Genomic DNA, 22183 nt, shown 5'->3' with positions numbered 1-22183 from the left:
AGGCGAGATGCAACTTGTCCTCTTCAAGGAGCTGGGTAAGCAAACACATCCTGCAAGCATCCATCACTGGTCCAAGGAAATGAGGTTCCAAGGACTTGTGGGCAGGCCCGAAGGGAAAGATAAATATGGTCGCAATGACCTTATCTATCTTCCTGTCCGACATATTCTTTGGAGTGATGACAAGTACCCATCCACTGGACTATCCATCTGCAGAGAAGTCTCTCACGGTCTCGTAATATTCCGCAGCGGATAAAGACACTGACACTCCATGGTGGGTGTCAATACTTATGGGTACAAGAACACGCCAATAGGACAAAGTAATGACTGATCTAGATCAACCGATACAAAGTCCACAGCATAGCTCTTGACGGTCTCGGACTCTTCAACAGCTGCCGACTGACTGCGCTCGGTGTGAGGCGAGCAGTCATGCATCTGAGATGTAGTCACATGACACTCGCCTTTTGAAGGGTTATGCCGAGAAACCATACAAATTGTCTAACTTGTTTGCAACGGCAAAAGGCGATGCAGGAGAGATGGTCATACGTGTATGCGAGAATTCCAGCCAACCAGAGACCTAGGTCTGTGATTGCTGGGCAGAGATTCGATTCGGTAGTCAATCATCGTGTTGTGTGTGAACTTAATTACTTACATTAAGCCATGGGTCTCAAGAATATTGCTGAAGTTCACGGAAAGAAGAGGAGGCTTTCTATGGAGACGAAGATGGAGATAATCAAGAATTGTTCAAGAATTGTTAATGTTTTCTGCCATTTGTTAATGTGTTTCGTAAAGTTTAGTGTTAATGTTTTCTGCCATTTTTTAATGTGTTTCGTAAAGTTAAGTGTTCATGTTTTCTGCTATTTGTTGTCCTCCTCTGTCGCCACTTTCGGACATCGCCTCACTCGAAACGTAAGGTTCCACATTTTACTACATATGTACATACAGTATTTCTTGTACCCTGTACACTAATAAATTTTATTTACAGGTACAGTCACAGTTAGGTTAGCTACTGAATGGTCCAAATTGTTGTATTTCATTGTTTATTGTTCAATTTAGCTTTATTATAAAATTTACTGTGGTGTTTTCGAAGGGCTTGGAACGAATTAGGCAATTTACATGTAAAACGTAGTTCTAGATACGAAAAAAATCAGGTTGAGAAGGCCGCTTCGGAATGGATTTATTTCGTAACCTGTGGCACTACTGTATCAAAATAGATAAGAACTAAAATGAGTAACAAATTCTGAGTATATTTGTTGTAAAATATTTACATAAATTTACTGAGATCAAAGATGCAGTAACTTTTTGGGGTTATACATGTTTTTTCTATTACTTTGCACTTTTCTTTGCAAAATTACAATTATAACTGACATACTATCATAAAAGATAAGAACTAAAACCAACAGCAACCCATGGGTATATTTATGAGTAAATAGAACAAAAAGAAATCATGGGAGGAAGAGAAACACAACATGCCACATTGAAGTTAAGATCACAACTATCCCTACTTATTTGATCTGAGCCAGTCTAAAAGTTGCCATGGGTGAATTTATATGCTACGGAAGTAATGGAACCTATTTCCTGGCCAATTCCCCCAATTCGATGGCACGTAATACTGATGCTCACCTAGAGTGAATCCGTCCACACCCAAAATCTGTTATTGCTACTCATATGAGACTTTCCATCCATTAAGGGTTAAAGCTGTATCTAATTTTTTAAATTATGAAATATTCCATGCTGCATTAGACTACTAATACATATGCTTTAAAAGGTCATTCCAATGATAAGGCCTATCATACTGGTTAGAATAAGAAAAATAAGCTCAAGTTGAAAGATAGTTTGGTAATCCGACAGTTTAGTGGTCCAAATTCACTGCATTAACTTTAGTCAATATCAGCACTCATATTCATCAAATATTTATTGAATCATGGAAAACAATGAAAATATGAGTAGTTTCTCTGCTTACAAACAAAGCAAAGATTGTGAAAATGCAAAGGGAATACAGGGGCAACCTATATAAACAAAAACATGTCTTTGGGGGTACAGACCCGTAAAATTTTGATAAAATCGTAAATCTCTGCTTTTGTAAGCAAATAAACAGCTCATTTCTTTTTTCTTTTTCAGATTTACCTAGAAGTGGTTGCTGAAGAGCAAGAACCCATGTTAGGTTCCTACCAAGTTCCTAAGCTCTCACTCCACAAACACAGTTGCGGAAACTACACTATTCGCATGATGTGCAGACTTTATCCCCTTTGTTTAGTATAATCTCTGCTTCTGTAACCAAATAAACTGCTAATTCTTTAGCGAACAGCCTGTAGGTAGCCTACTTCTGTTTGCAGGTCTGTCGAAATAAACTGATAGAACGGGAGCAGTGAATTTGGACTCCTATAGGAATACCAATAGTTTTATGATGGTCTATACATATAGGATGCAGAAAACTTACCTGAAACCTTAACCTATTCAATGTGAAAGCTGTATAGGTAATAGGTAACTTATGGTAATTTTGGTTTTCTTTATATAGCCTAGCCTAGTTATAGGTAACACTGAAATGTTAAATACTGTTAAGAACATGGGTAATTTCACTTGAAAAACACTGTGCTTCGTGTAATTCTGTGTGTAGAGTAGATATAGCTAAAGAGGTTCTTAGCTTGGTATTCTATTGTGATAAATCATATTTCACAGTAAGCGAGAGGTTAGGTAGGTGTTTTACGTTAGGATAGAGCCCCACAATATTGAAATTGACCCCTTTTTGGAATGCTGTTCACGTTTGAATTCTTGGCAGTCATTTCTTCATTTGCCTCTTTAGGTACATCCAATACTAGTAGGTACTAGGCTAACTAGGTATCTAACAACTTTTAAGCTACCTACTTACCTACTAGCTAGGCTAAGTGATATTTTAATCATTCCCTAGCTTTTCATCAACTTTGTCTTCCCCACCCAAAACCCCGGTTCCCACCAGTGGTCCCCCAAGATTGTTGGTGGTTTTAAGTTTTCCTCACTTACGGGCTATTGATACTGGAGCATAGGCTAGCTACTACTATAGGTACTAGCTACTAAGTAGCTATACTCCCTACTAGGCTAGCTAGGTAGATAAAGTGCTGTTTCAACATTTTAGGTAACACATAGCTAGGTAGTACTACCTATATAGCCTAGGTACTAGGCTAGAAAGTGGTGCACCCATTTCCCATTGAATTACCCAGAGGCATAGCTTGAAATACTACCTATCCTAATACTAAAGCCATAGGATACTCTGGACTTAGCTACTCCTAAGTAGGTATAGGTATAGCTATCTAGTATAGCAGTAGCTGAGGTACCAAGGGACAACACTTTGGGCAAATCTGTTAGCCTAGGTTAGCCCTAGGTAACCTACCTGTTGTGTCACACTGTTCGTTAATTAGTAGGTAGCTACTACAATACTTACAAGGCACACTGAACTCCTCCAGTATTAGCCTGACTCAGGATCTGAGTCAGTGTTCTAGGTTTCAACATGGTATGGTAGATAAAATATGTGTAACAGACGGCAGAATATGAACACACTCAGATTCCACACAACGAACAACTCAAAATCAGCTGATCAGATCCTCCCACCTCCCTTAGGGGACGGGAAGAGAATTCACTGACGTACATCAAGCTGGAGGGTGGAATACGGAGTTTATATGTCGCGCGAGAGTCGCCATCTTTGTTAGTTTTCACTTTCTTTGATTCTAAGAGTTTTAATAATACAAAATTACAAAACAAAATTTAAAAACTATGAACCGTTAACGTTTCTTCCTGACATAAGGATATGCTCTCGACGAATTTTAGAAAGTTCAAAATCGTGGTATTTTATCTAGAAAAACCAGCATTATGCTAACACTGTTCACATTGCAAGAGCATCTTACAACATACAAAAGTTAGTCACATTTATTTTTATGTGTATCAATGAGGATGAACGCAGTCAAGACCCTTGCTGGGTGATCAAATTGCTCTCAGATCATTTATTGGGGGTATTTCGTTAATTATGTTTTGTTATTATTACTACTATATCTCCAATATTTCCAGTCCATCATTATCAGCGTCATCACCTCTGTCATTAACATTTTCATTGTCCTCATCTTCATCGACACCATTTTCATTGACGGGAAAATAGTAATGTGATGCGATGCTGTAAATCCAAGTGTTATTAATATACAAGTTGAGGAAAAAAGATATACGGTTTCTCCAGTGCATTGTCTAAATACGTTTTATTTGGCAAAAAAGAAAAGCTAAAGTGATGAAAAGGCTTAAATATAGAAACAAATCTAGTTTCTCCCCTTTTGAATTTATAAGGATGGTAAATCAGAAAATAAATTATGATTTTAAAAATCACTGTGGTCATCGACCTCTTGAATCAAGAGATTCGGTATGTGTTGAAAGCCAAGAAAGCAAATTGTTCATCCGATCGAATAATAAGCTCCCTTTCCTTATCTCCTTGTCTCCAGAGACAACAATGATTTCTATACAGGTGCATTCCGAAAAGTACTTTTACATGGTTAGGTATGAATTTTCCAAAGTGCCTGCCTTTTTTAACTTCAATATGGATGCGATTTCAACTCTATTACATAGAGCTTTTTTTTAATTCCTCAACTTTGGGCCATGTTTTCATGTTGAAGTTCCATTCTTAACATCTTATTTCAGGAATAACTGTTTTCCTACAAGGCTGGTCTCCAGAAGGCTCTGTCAATTTAATGTTGAATGCCAGGACGAATCTAACTCCGTCCATCTTAACTGTACTACCAAAAAAAAAAAAATGAAAAATAAAGTGTATGCTAATTTTCATGACAACACCTTCAGAAAGAACGATATATCGCCATATTCCAAAGAATGTTCCCAGCTGTAGACCTAAGAATCCACGTGAGCACATGCAGGATGTGATCGTGGGATTTACGTCGGATGCACGAGGAGGCTACTACGGATTCGACCTCAATATACTTGAATCTATTATTATATAAAACACACTAAATACTCAAACAACCTCTATCCAATTGTTTGTCGCTTAACCTTTTGTTTTTGTTTTTCTTCTCTCGTCCTTTCTTGCTCTTGCTGGGTCTTGACTCTTGGGTAGCCTAAACTTATTGCTTCTAGTGTTTATCCTAGCTGTTCCTATTCCTCCAGTTTTTAATTTGTCTTGTGATTTTTTTGTACACATCCATGTTTTAATGTATTTTTTGTAAGATGGTTTTATTAATCATTGCAGCTTTGAAAATGCGACAAAAGAAACTGTCGTGAAACGTCGGCATAATAAACTCATGGTGCCTTTTCCCTTCGCCTCCGAAATTGTGTGTGTGTGTGTAGATTCCAAAAGGTCCCAGTCTGTTGTTACGCAGGTTATTCTCTTCTGTTTGTAAGTGTCTTGAAATTAGTGTCCTGTAGTACCGAAAAAGTCTAATCGGGTGAGTTTTTTATTATGCATTGTTCGTGTTATTTTGTACTACAAGCTATCTAGGCAGTTTTGGTTAAGATGGTAACTAAAATCTCAACTGGCATGATGAGCCCTTTAACGGTGAAGAGGCTGTCTGCTTGATTATAAAAAAAAAAAAAAAAAAAAAAAAAAAAAAAAAAAGGGTAAAATTGGTGTCTATAGGCTTCAGAAAGTGTATGATGTGACTGCATTTCTTCCATTGTTCATGGAAGGTGATACATTGGCTTTATATTTGGAAATGAAAGATGACCAAAGCGATTGTGACAATATTTTTTAAGTATTAGGTTTTGAAAGCAGCCTTTTCAGATCGAGCATTGTAGCATTTGGGAAATTAAACTAATTCAAGGTGGTACGGGTGAGCAGATAGATTTTTGCAAATTAGTTAAGAAGGTTTGCAAGGTGAGCTGAATTGAAATTATTAATAGAGCGAGAATGTTGACTCCTAATACATTTAGCGATGTTGCTGCTGGGAGTAGCTACACATTCGGTGCCCAAGTCTGTTAAAAGTAAAGCAGTGGTTGGGCGGGGGAGGGGACCGGTGGCAAATGAGTTCACTAGGCAAAGTTTTGGTGAATTTAGAGGTCAGACCTTGTAAGGGGGTTAGTGTCCTCAGTACATCTCATGCTGTTCACTGTATAGGCATTACTTAGGTTCTTTGCAGCGTCCCTTCGGCCCCTATCTGCAACCCCTTTCGTTCCACCTTTTATGTATACCTCCTTCATATTCTTTTTCTTTTTTTGTTTTTTTTTCATCTTACTTTCCACCCTCTGCTAACACTGATTCATTGTGAAACTGCGAGATTTTCTCCTGTTACACCTCTCAAACCTTTTACTGCAATTTTCGTTTCAGCGCTGAATGACCTCATAAGTCCAGTGCTTGGCATTTGAGCTAACTTCTATATTCAATTCAATCTAAATCAAAATGGTTATGTTTGGCACTGTTACTTGTTTACATTCAAATACTGTTTCCGCAATGAAGTCCGCAGTGCCTTGCAAGTTTCAGGTTCGATTTGCCCCAGTGATTGAGCAGATATGGCTGTGGTAAATTTTAGATTCTTGTAACTTCGTTTAGTTGCGACGAATCGTAGTGCGTAGCTACCAATCTTTCTTGGGCTGGTATGGATTTCCTCATACAAGTATACCATACTATCTTGTTTCTTAATTAATGGTTCTACTAACGAGAGCAATCATGATCCATTCGAAGAAAATTGGAACCGGTCGCTTTTTCTAGAAAAAAAAAAAAAATCTTTCAAAACGTTGGCGTGAGAAACTTTTGTCGTTTCCACGACCAATCTTTAAAGGTTCCATTATTTATAATATCCTATTATATATATATATTTATATATATTATATATATATATATATATATATATATATATTGTATATATGCACACATATATAGGTATACAACAGTGGTTGTTGTTATTGTTTTTGTTGTTATACAGTTGTTGTTGGTTGAAATAATGGGTATTTAGCATTCCGCATCGTCCGTCCCCACGAATACGAAAGCCACCAGGAATTGGTTCGTCAAATTTATTTCGCCGTGTTAGTAAGAGCCCCTGGAGTTTAATTACAGCCTTCCAAATAAATATTAATTATAATTCTTGTTCAGGAGGTAAAACTGCATAGAAAAACCGCAACTGCCATAGTCTAGGCCGCCGCGGAACAGTAATATAGATCTACCAAAATAATCATTAAGTATGCAAATTTTTGCTATCAATATTGATTTATTGAAAGTAAACAATGTTTTGTTACTTAGTATATCGATGGGGGAAGGCCCGTTACCAGGTGCCCCCACCCCCCTGAAATCCGCCCACGCCTTTGTGATTGAATGATGCCGCGGAATACCTACTTGTGACGTCCCTGTTGAAGTCACCAACCCGGCCCCCGTTATTATGGTGCCGACGATTTAAGAAAATTGTTGGTGAAAGTTTATGATGCAATGCGATCGCCGATAGGATCAATTCCAACTGCTAGTCTGAAGATACCTAGCCTAATTAACCTACTACCTACCTATTTGGGATAGGTAGGTAGCCTATACCTATATAGTAGGCTAGTACAACGAAGAGTGCTGTAGTGAGAATTCTGACCCCTTGGAAATTCACTGCATAACCTGGTGTACATTTTTTTTGCTCTCACGCAGGATATGCAAGCTAGCATAGCTAGGCGTCCTCTGTTGGACATCAACATGGAAGGCCTGTGACAGAAACTGCTGTAACATTTACATCGCCTCATCTTCCTATTGCTTGTAAGTCGTGCCTCATGAAATGCTTGTTGCTCTTGTTGAAAATTAAAAATGGTAGCTTGGCCATTCCTGGTAATCTTTAGTACAATTAGTAGTAGTACTAGTAATGCTCTCTTTCCTCTTGTCATACAAGGCTACAAAGACCATCTTGCTCGAAACGGAAAAGCAGTTTCTTGTAGCTACTAGTAGTACCTAGGTAGTAGTATTGCATAGGTAGTACTACTAGGTAGGTAAGTTTCGGTGCGAAATCCCTTACTACCTAGTACTACCTACATTATAATTTCCATAGGCTAGCCTATTGTAGTAGGCTATGTTTTAATCTCTCTTGCAACCTTTCTGACGTAGTAGCCTAGGTACCTAGCCCTAGTAGGTATGTTTCATTAGCATGGTACCTAACCAGCCACACCTGACCTAACCTGACACTTACGGTACAAGGTCCTTAGTCTAGTGCATGCAGTGTTTAAAGAAATTCCATAAATTTACCCAGGTACCTAATTCTAGCTAGTAATAACTTTGTTCCTGCTTTGGGTTGTTTACACTTTACCGGGCCAGTTGCTCCCTACTTTGTTTGTTGTTGTTTTGGTATCGCGACACCCAAATCCATCCGCCACGGTAAGTAGCCTTACTGTAACCCCTGTGGTTAGCGCGCGCAGCGCAACATTACCTCTTGCCAGAACATGCCGTGCCTGCCAAGAATCTTTAAATTTGCGGATAAGGCGCGAAGCGCCGTTCCGCCACGGCCTTTCTGACAGCACACATAAATCGATCGTCGCGGATATGTAGTAGCTCCCTACTTTGTTTGTTGTTGTTTTGGTATCGCCGCCATATTGGTTTTGGTGTTCTTCCGCCGATTTCGGTCGGCGGTCGAGTGGGCCCGCTAATCTGTAAGTGCTCCCTGCTTTTACCCTGGAAATTAATTTTCCTACAGTTTTTTGGTTTTGATGAAGAGGCACTACCTACCTAGGTATTATTAGGTAATCTATTGTGGGTCTGTTATTTACCTTCTACCTATCTCTACCCAACAATGTTGGGGGACTTTGGGAATTCTGGTTTTTGGGTGGGGAACACACATTAACAAGCGTCCATGTATGTGTTCTGTTAGAGACTGAGGGATATGCAAAGCCCTGGAGAGCCATAGCCTATGCTCCACAGAAGCAAGAATGAAGGCAAGTGCTGGGGTACTTGTTTGAGGTAGATTGGTACGGTAGCCCTATGAGTTGGTAATGAAATGGGTGGGGGAGTTAGGTAGAGAGACCTAGATATAAATAACAATTAACCAGCAAAGACTTCTACATTGAAAAATTAAAACTGCGGGAAAAATCAATTTCCAAGGTAAAAGCAGGCGTGGAGACATCGCTAAGAATGATGTAAGGGCGGCCATTTTGCTAAATGTCCGTTTATTCTCTGTACATAATTTTTATACCACATACCTATAGCCTACTAGAATGTAGATCATTTCACAGCCTATCCGCCGATTATATGTATCATGTAAAAATGACTCGCTGCACAAAGATAGATTATTTCAGCTGCAAAGAAACACAATCGCAGCAGAGGCTCCATCCTTTGTATGTGCGTGGTGTCTGCACTCCTGCCGCATATACAGCTATCTTTGTTCAATAAAGTTAGTTGGAGCTTTCTCCTTGTCTGATTCCAGTTCTCACAATGACTTTGCAAAGAATACTTTAAGGTTTGAGCAATGACTGTAAATCACAAAAGCTCTTATCTTAAGCAGTGAACACACGAATTGTCAGTTCGTTCCCATATGGGGTAAGCAGAAACCTAATGTTCCTAATGAAAATTGCGTAACAATGGTGTAGTAATTCAAATTTGTTCCGACACGTTACACAAACCATCGGTCTTTTACACAAGGAATTACTTATCAGCCCCAGCTGGACCAGTTGTAAGATTTAATGACAAGGTAGTTCGGCAGTAACTGCTTGTCCGATCGTTGGGAGTCCCGCCCGACTGGATGTAAACGATCCACTTTGCTTTCGACCACTGTCGGGTGAAGACGTGTATTACCTCTCTGTCCGCCTCTGTCGTGAGATTGTTCACAAACATTTTGACTTTCAATCAGTTTCTTGTATACTTGAGTGTGAACTGTAAATACTTTTTTGTTTTTTTATTGTGTTATTGCATCACTGGAGAACATGCAGTCCCATGATTCTAATAAGCCCCCGGGGAAAATTTGTGCCTTATCCACAATTTTAAAGATTCGTGGCAAGAAAATTTGTACTGGCAAGAAGGAATAATGTGCTGCATGTGCTCGTCACTGGGGTTACAGGAGGGTAGCAATGTTCAAGAGGGTGGCATGAGTTCAATGGTCTATCCCCCCAAAAAAAAAACCCTTAGAAGTGGGTGAGTGAACCAAAACCTGCCCTATAACATGGCACATGCACCATAGCATTTGGTATAGTAGTAGTAGTAGTAGCAGCAGTAGCAGCAGCTGAAATTTGACCGTGAAACGGCTACATTCATGGATTATTCGTTATCTGTTTTTGCTTGTACACATAATTAGTGTTCGAAACGTTATATAGAACAAGAGAAAACACAATAACACGCTACAACCTTCTCCTAGTGATTATACCCCACTCTTACCCTTCTTACCATTGGATAGAGTTCTTGGGTAATAATTCCCTCCCCGTTGTCTCCCTCACCGAAAACCTTGCATTCCCAACGGTTCCACACTTGCCATAGGGTAGAATTCTAAGGTGAGTTACTGGTTAATTACAGCTGACCCCCTAAAAACTAACAGCAAATTGTTAATAAGCCTCCAAAATACTATAGGAAATGGCAAATTCCAAAGAAATACCCCCTACGGTTAATCTAAGTGATACTGGCGTGATGAGTAAAGTAATTGGAAATTGCAGTTTTCCTCTAGTATTTTGGATGCTTATTAACAATTTGTCATCAGTTTTTTGTCAGTCATTTAATCCTCTTGCTCTAAATTTTGTTCTTGCATTCCACAGTTTGTATCAAGACATGCTGCAAATTTAAAGATATCTCCAGTCCTCTTGGGTTATCATAAACAGGTTGTAGATAAAAGTTTTCAATGATTAGTAATATTATCAATTACTTTTATAAAAATGCTTAACAGTGCTAGTACCTTCACATAAGTTGTCCAAAGCTAGAAAAAGAGAGAAGTACAGTAAAGCATGGGGAAGGACTTTCATTATTTCATGCAAGGTTGCCTCAGTGTGTCTTGTAACATTTGTCGTTTGACATACCTTTGGATGGTTAGGAGTACTATCTTGTGCAGAGAAGGCCGTCAAGGATGACTCCATTGAGCTCGCTGTCTTCTCTACCATGGGATTTTAAAAAAAGAGGGAACTTTGGTGCCTTCCTTTATAACTAAAGGTGGGGTTACTTGACCCCATAAATAGGCCCTTTTGTTTTTACAGTTTCGAACCTCCACAAAAGAGTCAGGGATCTATTGTCGCAGTCCTGTTCCCAAACGCACCCAAGGATTTTGTCAGCATTTGCTCCCAAGATGTCTCTCCTCTTCAGCAGCAACCTTTTCACAGGAGTAAGCCCAGGTCACAGCCTAGAACCTGCCTAGTGTCTGCTTCTCTTCCAGAGCATCAAAAAAGTGTTCAAACAGATCTTAATGACCTCATCAAGTCCTCTGATATGTCCAAGATAAGGAAAGAAGTTTCTGGTATCATGGAGCCTGGACTCATTGTTGAAGTGGCTGACAGGTCCATCTTTTAAACCCCTATGTTCTTTCTTACTCTGAGGAACCTCAACCAAAAGACTCTTCTTTGTGTTGCTAGCAACTACTAAATGTATTAGTGAGATCCAAGCCATCGATACAAGGGTAAGATTTTCAGTTGATGGTGCAAGTATAGGAGTAGGTGGCTGCAATCATAGCAGAGCTGTTAGCCAGGTAACTCCCAGGGAATCGGAACGTAACAGCAATTAGGCTCATCACTGGTGTCAGTTGGCAGGGATTTGGCCCTCTCCATCAGACATTTACAGAAGATTTTCCAATCTTTGGAGCCTCCCAATGATAATAGTGAACAGAAGCTGTCAGTGTACTGTCCTATCGTTCGACTTTGTCAGTCATCAGTAGACACATCTCCCGACCTATAATAATCTTCAAGCCTCGGAAGAGACTAGGGATCTTTCAGTTGCCACTCCCTGTCTACAGACGTTGGAATTGTGGTATGGAGCTTTTCGAAACCTCATGCCGTGAGGGCAACAGAGGCACAGGTCTCCATGGACACCCGTGCTTCTGAACCGCGCCTCAGAAGTCCATCTACTCAGACCGGTGAAAAACCTTCCACCAACTCAACAGGGGACCTGGATCCCCATGTATCAGTAGCAACTGTTGTACAGGATTCCACAGAACCCCATGCCACAGGCAATTACAGGTTAACAAATTCTATGGATATGCATGTCACCTTTCTTGGCCTCAGGCATCGTTTTTCCCGGACAGGTTGTTAAGGTTCTGCCGCTGCACAGGGTCCCACGGATTCCTGTGACACAGGTAAATTCCCTGGTCTGTGGACCCTGGCCAAAGCATTTTCTTGTATGGGAATGGTGCCATGGTCCCAGACAGGTGATGTAAATCCATGGGTAAGCTCACTTGAAAAGGTACTGCTTATTCTTTTTGTCTTTTGAGGCCTAGGCCCCCAACCAGACTATGGCAATCAAGGAGATGAGGTTCTGTCATCTTTCAAGTCACATTCAGTCCATCTCGAACTGGGTAGGGGCCTTTCACACTAAGCGATTCTTGTCGCACCAAGATACGATTGGAGTGCCGGATCTAAATGCGACACAAAATTGCGCAAAATGTACATTTGTCCGACTCCGACACCGCACAAAGCCAATTTTTGACAAGCGCTTGCAGTCTCCTCTCAGCCTGTAGTGGTGACTAGATGGACAGGAAGAGAAAATTGTCTTTATTCATTACATCTGAGAGACAAAGAGAGAAAATCTAGAATTCACTGGGTACACCCTTTGAATACACAAAGGCACTTGTATGGTGCATTTGGCACAATTTTTGAGGAGCTGAAGAGAGATAATGATAAATTTTGCATTGTTTCGATACGAATACAAACCCTTGGTCCTTTACAATAGGAAGGTTAACTAGCGGGCAGCTGGAAATCGGTCATAAGCTTCGAACAAGGGAGTTCGGTAGTTAACTGCTTGTCGACAGTGCGCGCACGCACGACTGGGAGGTGAAGAACCACTTTGCTTTCGGCCGCTGATGGAGACAGACGTGTTGTTCGCTCTCTGCCCGCTTTCGTCGTATGCTTTGCATCTTCAAACTTGGTTTGCTTTGTGTGTGTTTGATAAAATACTGTAAGTACGTGTGCTTTGTATTTTATTATTATTTCATTATTACGCATTCTCGTGAGCTGGAGACGTCCCCACGCCTCCCCATCAGCCGCAGAGTTTGCCCTTGGGTGGAGGGCTGTAAGTGTGGGGCCTTTCACTCTTTTCCAGAGGTTGTTCCACATGAATTATGTGCTCGGTGCCGAGGGTGCGAATGCTATCGGGCCCTGCGTTGTGTGTAATAATTGGTCGGAGGAGCAGTGGGTGCTCCATGAGGATAGGAGGAAGCGATGTAAGCCTGCCAGGGAGTCTTTCGGATGGTTCTCCGGCGACGCCCTTAGTCACAGACACGTCGTCTTCCTTCCTTCCACCATCCCAGCGCTCGCGTTGGCTTCCTTCCCCTTCTTGGGGGGGTTTCTCGTTCCTTCTCTTCGCCTGATCCGTCGAGCGAGAGGAGGGGGCGGGATGCCCCGACATCCAATTGTACTCGGGGTCTTCCGTTCGTTCGAGGGGATTCCCCCCCCCCCCGTGCGAGGGGGAGCCCCTACTACTAACCTGTTTGTTTTTTTGCTTCCTCAGGTGCTCCTGCTGCGGGCTACGACCTTGGCCAGGTATGGTTTCTCTCTGGGTCTCCAGGGCACACCGAGCGTTCAGGGGCTGCTGCATCATCTGGCGGGTGCTGTTCCGGTCACCCATGGAACGGTGACCAATACCACCACCACCGTCTCGACCCCAGGGTATGCCGCCCCTCCCCACATGGTCTACACACGTTGATGTGGTGACTCCTACGGCTGCTGTACAGACCCAGATTGCTGCGTACGAGGAGGGGCGTGCCTACCCCTCCGGGTTCTTCGCCTGCCAGCCCCTGACTTTCAGTGCCCGATGAGTTCGCCCCTAGACCTGCCGCCGGTACCCAGGATGTCGCTGGCTGCTGCCCCATCTCCTGCCGTACCTGCCTTGCCTGCCACTCCTGCTGTACCTGCCTTGCCCGAGCCAGTTCCTGCTGACGTCGTTCCAGCCCGTGGTGTTGCTGCCCCAGTCGCAGGTCCTTCCGGACAGGTGCAGCCGGCCCTGTTGCTTCGGCAATAGCCCCGGCTCCATCCTGGATGGAGGACCTGGAACGTCTGTCCTGAGGGAGCTGACGAAGGAGAAGAAGAAGAAGAGGAAGGTATCGTCTTCGTCGCCTGCTGCCGCTCTTCCCCTTCTACTTCTAAGGCTTCCAAGCCAAAGAAGAAGAAGGCTGCCCCCCCCCCCCACCCCCCCCCCCCCCCCCCAAGAAGTCTCCCTCGGGAACTTCTAAGGGCCCGTCTCAAACTACTCCGGTGGGACGGGGGTTCTTCCGCTGGTCCTCCTGCTCCTTCGGGAGCAGGGCCCGTCTCTCCTTCCACAAGGAAGAAGACGGGGACCAGAGGGGTACCGGCTAACACCGGTACTTCCTTGCCTGGTGCTAAAGGTCCTACCTCTACACCAAGTTCCAGCTCAGCCTCTCGTTCGCGAGAGGTACCAAGTGTACGGTCTCCTGCAGGCGACCATGCAGCCAAGGCTCAGGCGTCCGAGTTCACTCGGCGCCAGGACCGAGGCACGGAGCGGAAGGCTGGGGAGAGTCGCTCAGGTGACTCTTGCCAAGCCAGCGGTGTCGGTTTCCAGTCCTTATTCTCGTTCCTCAAATGGAAAAGAATTTAGGATGGAGGTCTATGTGCAGGAACCTACAAAATAAAATACTACGTATATTGCCCTCGCGACATGATTCTGTTAATCAGTTGAGTTGTCCGAGTGTAGGCACATACCGTAGTTATCTCTACGGATTGTGACCGAGACAAATAGTATCTTCTTAATTGAACTGCAACTCGGGACTGCCTGCAACCTCCCAGGAGTTACCAGTTTCGATTTTGAGATACTTATGGTATTGTTACAACAACACCACCTCAGCGTTTGTATTCACCGAAATCCGTTTCGTTTAAATGCAAATGCTCGAGCGTATTTTTTTTGCGCTCGATGGTTCTAGCCTAACTCATTCCTTCTTGGAATGGATTACCTGGCAAACATCAGGATGACGAGTGAGCGAGAGCTAGCAGTGTATTGGGCTGCCTGCCGCTACCACAGCCGCAGCCCAGCACCAGCTGGCTCTCGGAGATGCACAATCGGTTTATGTCTCTCTCCTCTAAAATGATTGACTACCGAATCATATCTCTGCCGGCAATCACAGACTTAGGTCTCTGGTTGGCTGGGATTCTCGCATACGTGAATGACCATCTCTACTGCATCGCCTTGGACATTACGAGAATTTTCAGACAGAGATATCTCAATAGACTCTATCATCTTTCTGTTTACCGCACGGTAACAGAAGTCTGTAGCCTAGTCTCCCGCTGCATCGCACCTGCCGCTGCGATAATGCGGAATGATTTCTTCAGACATCTGAGTTTGTCTTCTAAATATATCTTGTATTCGTAGGTGTGCAATTGTTCATTGTTCACCCCGAATTGTAGATGATAACGGAAGGACATCGCCTGTTCCCCGCCCTGGCAGCTCTACTTCCAAGTACATATATATATGTCCTCCCTGGAATAACCCTGAAAGTGATGATGATGATTCAGCCCATGAGAAGCGGTTCTCCAGGCTAGTACATCCCTGTGTTTTCATTACTGAAAAGCACTCCGCTTTCATTGCAACTACGACTTATCACCGAACAGCAATGAAATAGCGGTTTAGCGTTTTCAGTCCTTTGTAAGCACAGGTTCAGAATCTTGAGAATTACTTCTCTCGATTCGGCTGTGAAGACGTAGGTCTGCATTCACCTTCCACCTTCGTCTTCAACGGCAACATGGTTGGGTTGTTTCTCCTTAGCTGAGATTCAATCAACTACTGAGAACTTCTGTCTTGCCATCAGGGACCTCGGTCTCTAAAAGGCAATTGACTTTTGCCTGTTTGGTCACATGCCTTGAGAGAATCATCATCTCACCTTCCGGCATCGGTGGCAACAAATAGACGATTTGTATGGTCTCTCGGCATACCCCTTTAAAGGCGAGGGTCACGTGACTATGCTCGGATGCTTGGACAACTCGCCTCACACAACCGAACGCAGTCAGTCGGCAGCTGTCGAAGCGTCCAAGACCGTTACGAGCTACGCTGTGGACTTAGTTCGGTTGTTCCAGATCAATCATTACTTCGTCCTACTAGCTTGTTCCAGTACCCATACCATCGACACCCACTATGGAGTGTTGGTGTACCTATCCACCGCGGAGACGGAGAGACTTCGCAGCAGTGGGGTACGAGACCGCGAGAGACTTCGCTGCAATGGGATACGAGAACGCGAGACACTTCGCTGCAGATGGATAGACCAGTATGGGTACTGGACATCCCTGAAGAATATGTCGGACAAGAAAGAGGGATAGGTCATCTCAACTATTCCCTTCTTTCCCTCCGAGTAGGGGAACTGCATGGCTTTTCCTTCGACGTCAAGCATCCAGGGGATGGGGATCTGTGACGCTCGATTTCGTACCAAACTTCGTAGCGAAGACTCAGAATCCTTCGGTCCCTGCCGATCAGTTCGAGTCTTTCACAATCCCCTCCTTAATGGACTTTCACCGACATCGATGCGGGTGAGATGCTTCTTTGTCCTGTGAGGGCGCTACTGTGCTATCTGAAGAGAACTCGGCACCTCAAGCTGAGTGTCGATGCCTCTTCATTAGCACCGACATAACCAAGAAAGAAGTATACAGGAACACACTTTCTTTCTGGCTGTGTGAGGCGATCAGGAGGGCGTACGAAGCTGATGGTAGCGACGACATCCGTACCCTTTGTCCGAGAACCCACGAAGTCAGAGATTTTGGTCCTTCCCTTGCGTTCTGCAAGAACTTCCCCGTGGCGCAGGTACTGAAGGCAGGGGTCAGGTCCTTGGACACTTTTTCTTTAGGACCCGTGGTGGCTGCTCAACATGTTGTGTAGCTTACCCAGCACCCGAGCGGACAGAACAGCATCGCAATATCCTTGTGTGACTGCATGAAGGGATAGGTAAAGAGAATGTGACTGGCCTTCTCTTCCCCATCTTTTTCTCTCCCTCTACCTGTTGGGGCAGAGGGACGCGGTCATCACTACGCTGGATCAGAAGGCGATGCTGGTAAGCTACTCGACCGAGCCCCATCCTATCCCTTTCAGTAGGGATAGGAGCGATTATCCACCACTTCCCCCAAGAAGGGGGGCGGGAAGTGGAAGCCAACAAGAGACAACCGCCATTGACTTCATATTGAATCTTGTAATAGGAACAAGTTCTTGCTTGCTAGTTTTAAGAGGTATGCTTGCCTCCCTCTTATTTACTTGGGTCCAGAGGTCTGACCATTGATCCTGCAGTACATACCACGATCATTGGGCAGAGGCTAGGTATCCCTCCCTCTGCTCTTACGACCACGGGAGGGAATCCAAGTTGGGCGAACACCAGTCTGTTCTTAAGACTCAAATTCCTCCCACCAAGAAGTGAGTCTTCCTATTGTAAAGGACCGATGGTTTGTATTCATATCGGAACAAATGGCAATTTGTCGAAAATTGCAATTTTCCTAACTATACAAACCTGAGGTCCTTTACACACAGTCCCACCTCATGCCACCCCTCACTCTGCGTTTCCTGGGCCTAAAGCAAAGTGGTTCTTCACCTCCCAGTCGCGCGTGCGCAGACTGTCGGACAAGCAGTTAACTACCAAACTCCCTTGTTCGAAGCTTACGACCGTTCCAGCTGCCGCTAGTTACCTTCCTATTTGTAAGGACCTCAGGTTTTGTATAGTTAGGAAAAATGCAATTTTCGACAAATTGCCATATTACTTCAGAATGTCTAAAACAACCAGTTGCTAAAAGAAATACGACATTCAGAGATGATATTTTGCCAGCACAACAACTGGCAGTTGTTACCATCAAGTAAGAGGAAATAATATGGACCTTTCCATGTAAATTTGCTTTTCCATATAGAAATTAAAAAGGGGAGAAATGAAAACAACTAATGTGAGCTGAAACATCTCTATCAAAAGTATAAACTTATATATATATCAAAAACTAAAATCTTTTACTTTAATATAAAAAATCCATATCTCTCTCTGTTTTCATTAATTAATTTGAAAAATATGAAATCAAAGCTTTTAGTCCTCTTTTTATATCAATAATCTGCTGATAACCTTCTACTAATTTTCAGTAATCAAAACGTATATGTAACAAACTTAAATGAAAAAACAGCACAAAATCATTTTAGTAAGTCATTTCTCAGTACTAATTGGTGATTATTTTTGTCTGAAAACTGTGCGAATTGGCGAATTTCTGCAATTAATGGGTAAATATGGTCCAGAGAGGAACCGCGAATTAGGGGGCCCACTGTATACACATATGGACATATTATGGCAGGAGGAATTTGGAACTATACATATGGCATTATTTACTATATTTTCATTGTACAATTTTTACATGGACTATAGGAATAATAGCATTTATATGCAATTTCTATTTACCCTTTGACTATATAGTCCTACAAAACCTTTGGAATTGCTAAAATACAATCATATTGAAATGAAAAAACAATTATTTAGAGGTGTTTAGTACGATATTTTAGCCCAGATAATAATGGACATGGTAACCTTACATAGTAAACACTGCTGATATCAAGGCGAGTGCAGCCAATCATTCATAAGTCAAAGCCAGGTTGTAGTGGAGTTTTCTAGCAAGTTGTCCTTGTGGCCTGCAAGACTGCTTTTTGTGTTGTGTGATTTTGCAGTATGCAACAAAGAAAAGTATCGTATGTGTAGTGTGCTAAATATTTTTATAAGGCGATGCACAAGTACCAAATGGTTTAGATAATAGGACAAAGGTGACCGTTATGGGAGTAGTACTCGAATGATGAGTATGAAAAAGAGATTTACGCAAATATTCTGTTTATATCAAAGCCTTTCTAATTTTTTCAGACCAAGAATAAACAATGGCCGAATTTTCTTGCCAGATTAACTATGTATCTTAATAAGCTATCTCATTGACCAGCTACAACAACCATTTTTAATAACTTACCTATTCTCCTGACACAAAAATTCATTTTATGTATTATGTGTATTTATGTATCTACCATATTTGTGTTTGGCATTACAGTACAGGTAGTCCCTAGCTTATGATGGGGTTCTGTTCTTGAGACATCGTAAGCCGGAAATTCATTAAAAATCCTAAGAAAACCTTATTTTTATTGCTTTGGGTGTATTAAAAACTATGTAAACTGCATTTTTATTGCATTTTTCATTAAAAAAAAACTTCAAATATTGATTATTTTGCATTTTGGAGTAATATTTCTTCCGCAGGCATCGTAAGTGCCGTAACCCCGGAAACATGGCACGTTGTAAAACCTGGAAATAATTTCTGATGAATATATAATTGAAAAGTGCCGTAACTTCGGAATGTTGTAAGCCAAACCCGTCGTGAACCGGGGACTGCCTGTATATGTGTTTATGCATATTCTATCATCCTCTTTGATGTCGAATATGAATACTAACAATACCGATGATTATAATGATAACGAGAATAATGATGATAACTGTAATGAATATTGATGTGATTATTATCATTATGATTGATGATTGATAATATAATTATCTATTTTACATAGCCGTATGCATAAGAAAAACAAAATAATATACTACATTTCTATTCAGTTGGCTAAATACAGGTCTTGACCCACATAGGCCCTACGACAGTGTGGTATATTTTGTGGGTATTTGAACGATACTTTACGTATCCTTGAAACTCCAGGGTAACAATGATTGTCACAGTGTGTGTGTAAGACTTGGTGCATATTTCAAGTAAAAGAAACGTGAATTGCACCATGGAACTAGTACCATGCTACACAATTAATTTCCCATTCCATTTGATGCCCATCCTTTTATTGTACCCTACTTAGGTGTTGAATGTGTAAAACAATATAAGAATTCTATATACTACTACTGTTACTACTACTACTACCAACATCTGAGTCATCATTCATAAAGTATAGGGGCAGAGCGACTAGTAAAGTATGTATGTACGTCATACTATAGTATCAATGAGTGGGAGAGCCTTCAGTAATGACGTTTTATTAGCCTCTATCTTCAAGCCTGCTAGATTTAGCAGTTTCCCTTTTAAATTTCTTTGATTTACTCTTGACAAGTGCCTTAATTATCAACATTAAACATTACTGCATATTTTTCCCAATTAGGCTGTGACTTCAAATGGCTATTTCCAAAATATGATCCATATTCGATACTCTGGTAAAATTTTATTAACGAAAATCAATTAGACAGGGCCCTGAAATGCACAGTAGGTTTGTATAGTTAGGAAAATTACAATTTACTTTCAAAAATTTTGATTTTTCCTTCATAACCCTAATTATATTAACCAATTTTTTCTATACATATTATAATGAATTCATGTGCTTTTTTCTTTTAGGGTGTGTTGGTTGATGTTTCCTGAATCCTTCAGCGAAAATGAAGTCTGCCAATTAACAGTCAAACACATAACCTTGTGGATAAATCTAAATGAATCGGTACTTATAAACTTCCTAATAAACAGTTGATATAAGATGTAGAAAAATGCAGTTTCTACATGAGGCATTTGAATAGTAAGGAAACCATCATCAAGCAGAAATAATGGTGAGGTTCCAGCTAGTGAGATTCATTGCGACAGTGTCTATTGCTGCTCTTCTAGTCCTTTTCTATATGATTTTGTTTGATGGCACCACACCGAAACCTGTAAAGCTTGTGAAGAATCAGGGATGGAGTTCAAAGTTAAGTGAGTATCCTGTGATAGAAGGTTCTGCTGTTGAGTCTCAGTTCATGGCTCTGAAAGTTAACAATTGTTCAGGAAGTTTAATGCAGCAACATTATGTTAAGTTAAATAATAAGTACTGGCAGGTAGTAGATGATGGACAAGTTTATCTCTACAGTGGATTTTATGATGCTAGGTTTGTCTACCTAAAAGTTGAATATCACTATGTGAGAATTATTGGCATGTCAGTTGGTAAAATTAGTGGCAGAAAATATCACTGCAGTCTCTGGTGGTATAAACAGTTACGCACATCTTATCACGATTGAAGCGAGGTACAAGAGATCTGGTTGCAGCAATGGAAACCCCAATCCAGAGGCCTGATAGTACCATGCATATTTGTTTACCTGTCCTATTCCTTTAGAAATAAAAAACAAAAATATTTTCCCTAGTTATGTTTCACTTTCGAGCAATGTTTGTAAGAACATAACCACCAAGTTACCTCTTTTGGGAGAGGAGGTTAATATTTTGAAGAAAAGAAAACAAAAAGGCTTTGTGGTATGTGTGAAGGGGATGGATTTTGCAAAAGACCTTTCTTTGAGATTGGTTGAATGGTTAGAATTACTTTTCATTTTAGGTGCAGATAAAGTATATTTTTACAAGTATAGGTTACATGAAAATATGGAAAGAGTTCTAGAGTTCTATGAAAAGCAGAAAAAGATTCAGGTTGTACCTTTGACCTTACCTGGTGACCAGCCTAACAGTCCTGACCTTAGGAGTTCATACTTAAAAAGAGCAGTATGGCAGAAACGGAGAAATGAGTTAGTACCGTACAATGACTGCTTGTACAGAAATATGTATGAATATGAATTTATTATACCTCTAGATATTGATGAAGTTATCATGCCACTGAAAAGTTACACATGGAAATCATTAATAGATAAATTCAAGAAGGAAAATCCAAAATGGTTTTAAGAAAATATCCTTCTTTTTCAAACCCAGAATACTTTATTTTCTAGATGTTTATAAACCTCCTATTCCAATCCACAGATACCTCCATACTATTATATGTTACAAAGTAAACTAAGAAGTGCTAACTATAGTCTATTATGGACATTCTGTGAAAAAGTTTTTTTTTTGTGCTACAAGTTTAATCCAAGATTGTTTTTAATCACTATACTCTTGAATCACTGTATGCTGTCAAGAAGACCTATCTTGTCATGAACACGTCTGATGTCCAACTTAACCACTACAAAGAACGTTGCCCAAGGGAGATTTATAGTCAGTGCCAAAAAAATTTTTTAATTCACATCAAGGAAGATGATGCAATAGACAGATATCAAAAGCAGCTTTTGAAAAATGCTGAATATACCATAAGAAAATTGAATTTCCTGACTTTATGAGACAGGATTTAAATGCATGCTAATACTTGTCTAATTTTTAATTTTTGTATCTGTTTTTACAAGAAGGTATT

General features: G+C 41.3%; 1 protein-coding gene and 1 long non-coding RNA gene across 2 annotated transcripts in view; one reads left to right on the top strand and one right to left on the bottom strand.

Annotated features, from left to right (window-relative positions):
• LOC135220636 (ragulator complex protein LAMTOR2-like) overlaps nt 1–3615 on the bottom strand; it is a 35668-nt gene extending 32053 nt beyond the window's left edge. Inside the window, exon 1 of the mRNA XM_064257955.1 lies at nt 3416–3615. Within this exon, the coding sequence (XP_064114025.1) occupies nt 3416–3483 (68 nt within the window). The 5' untranslated portion in view covers nt 3484–3615. The remainder of the gene's footprint in view (nt 1–3415) is intronic.
• Nucleotides 3616–7411: 3796 nt separating this feature from the next.
• Nucleotides 7412–20997, top strand: LOC135221439 (uncharacterized). Its single transcript, XR_010315950.1, has 3 exons — nt 7412–7459; nt 7577–7681; nt 20395–20997. It is a non-coding gene; the product is annotated as an uncharacterized LOC135221439 (long non-coding RNA).
• Nucleotides 20998–22183: the final 1186 nt, after the last annotated feature.

The sequence above is a fragment of the Macrobrachium nipponense genome, chromosome 2 (assembly GCF_015104395.2).
Source record: "Macrobrachium nipponense isolate FS-2020 chromosome 2, ASM1510439v2, whole genome shotgun sequence".
Lineage (NCBI taxonomy): Eukaryota > Metazoa > Arthropoda > Malacostraca > Decapoda > Palaemonidae > Macrobrachium > Macrobrachium nipponense.
Note: the sequence above shows the minus strand (reverse complement) of the source record. Positions and strands in the feature narration are given on the sequence as shown.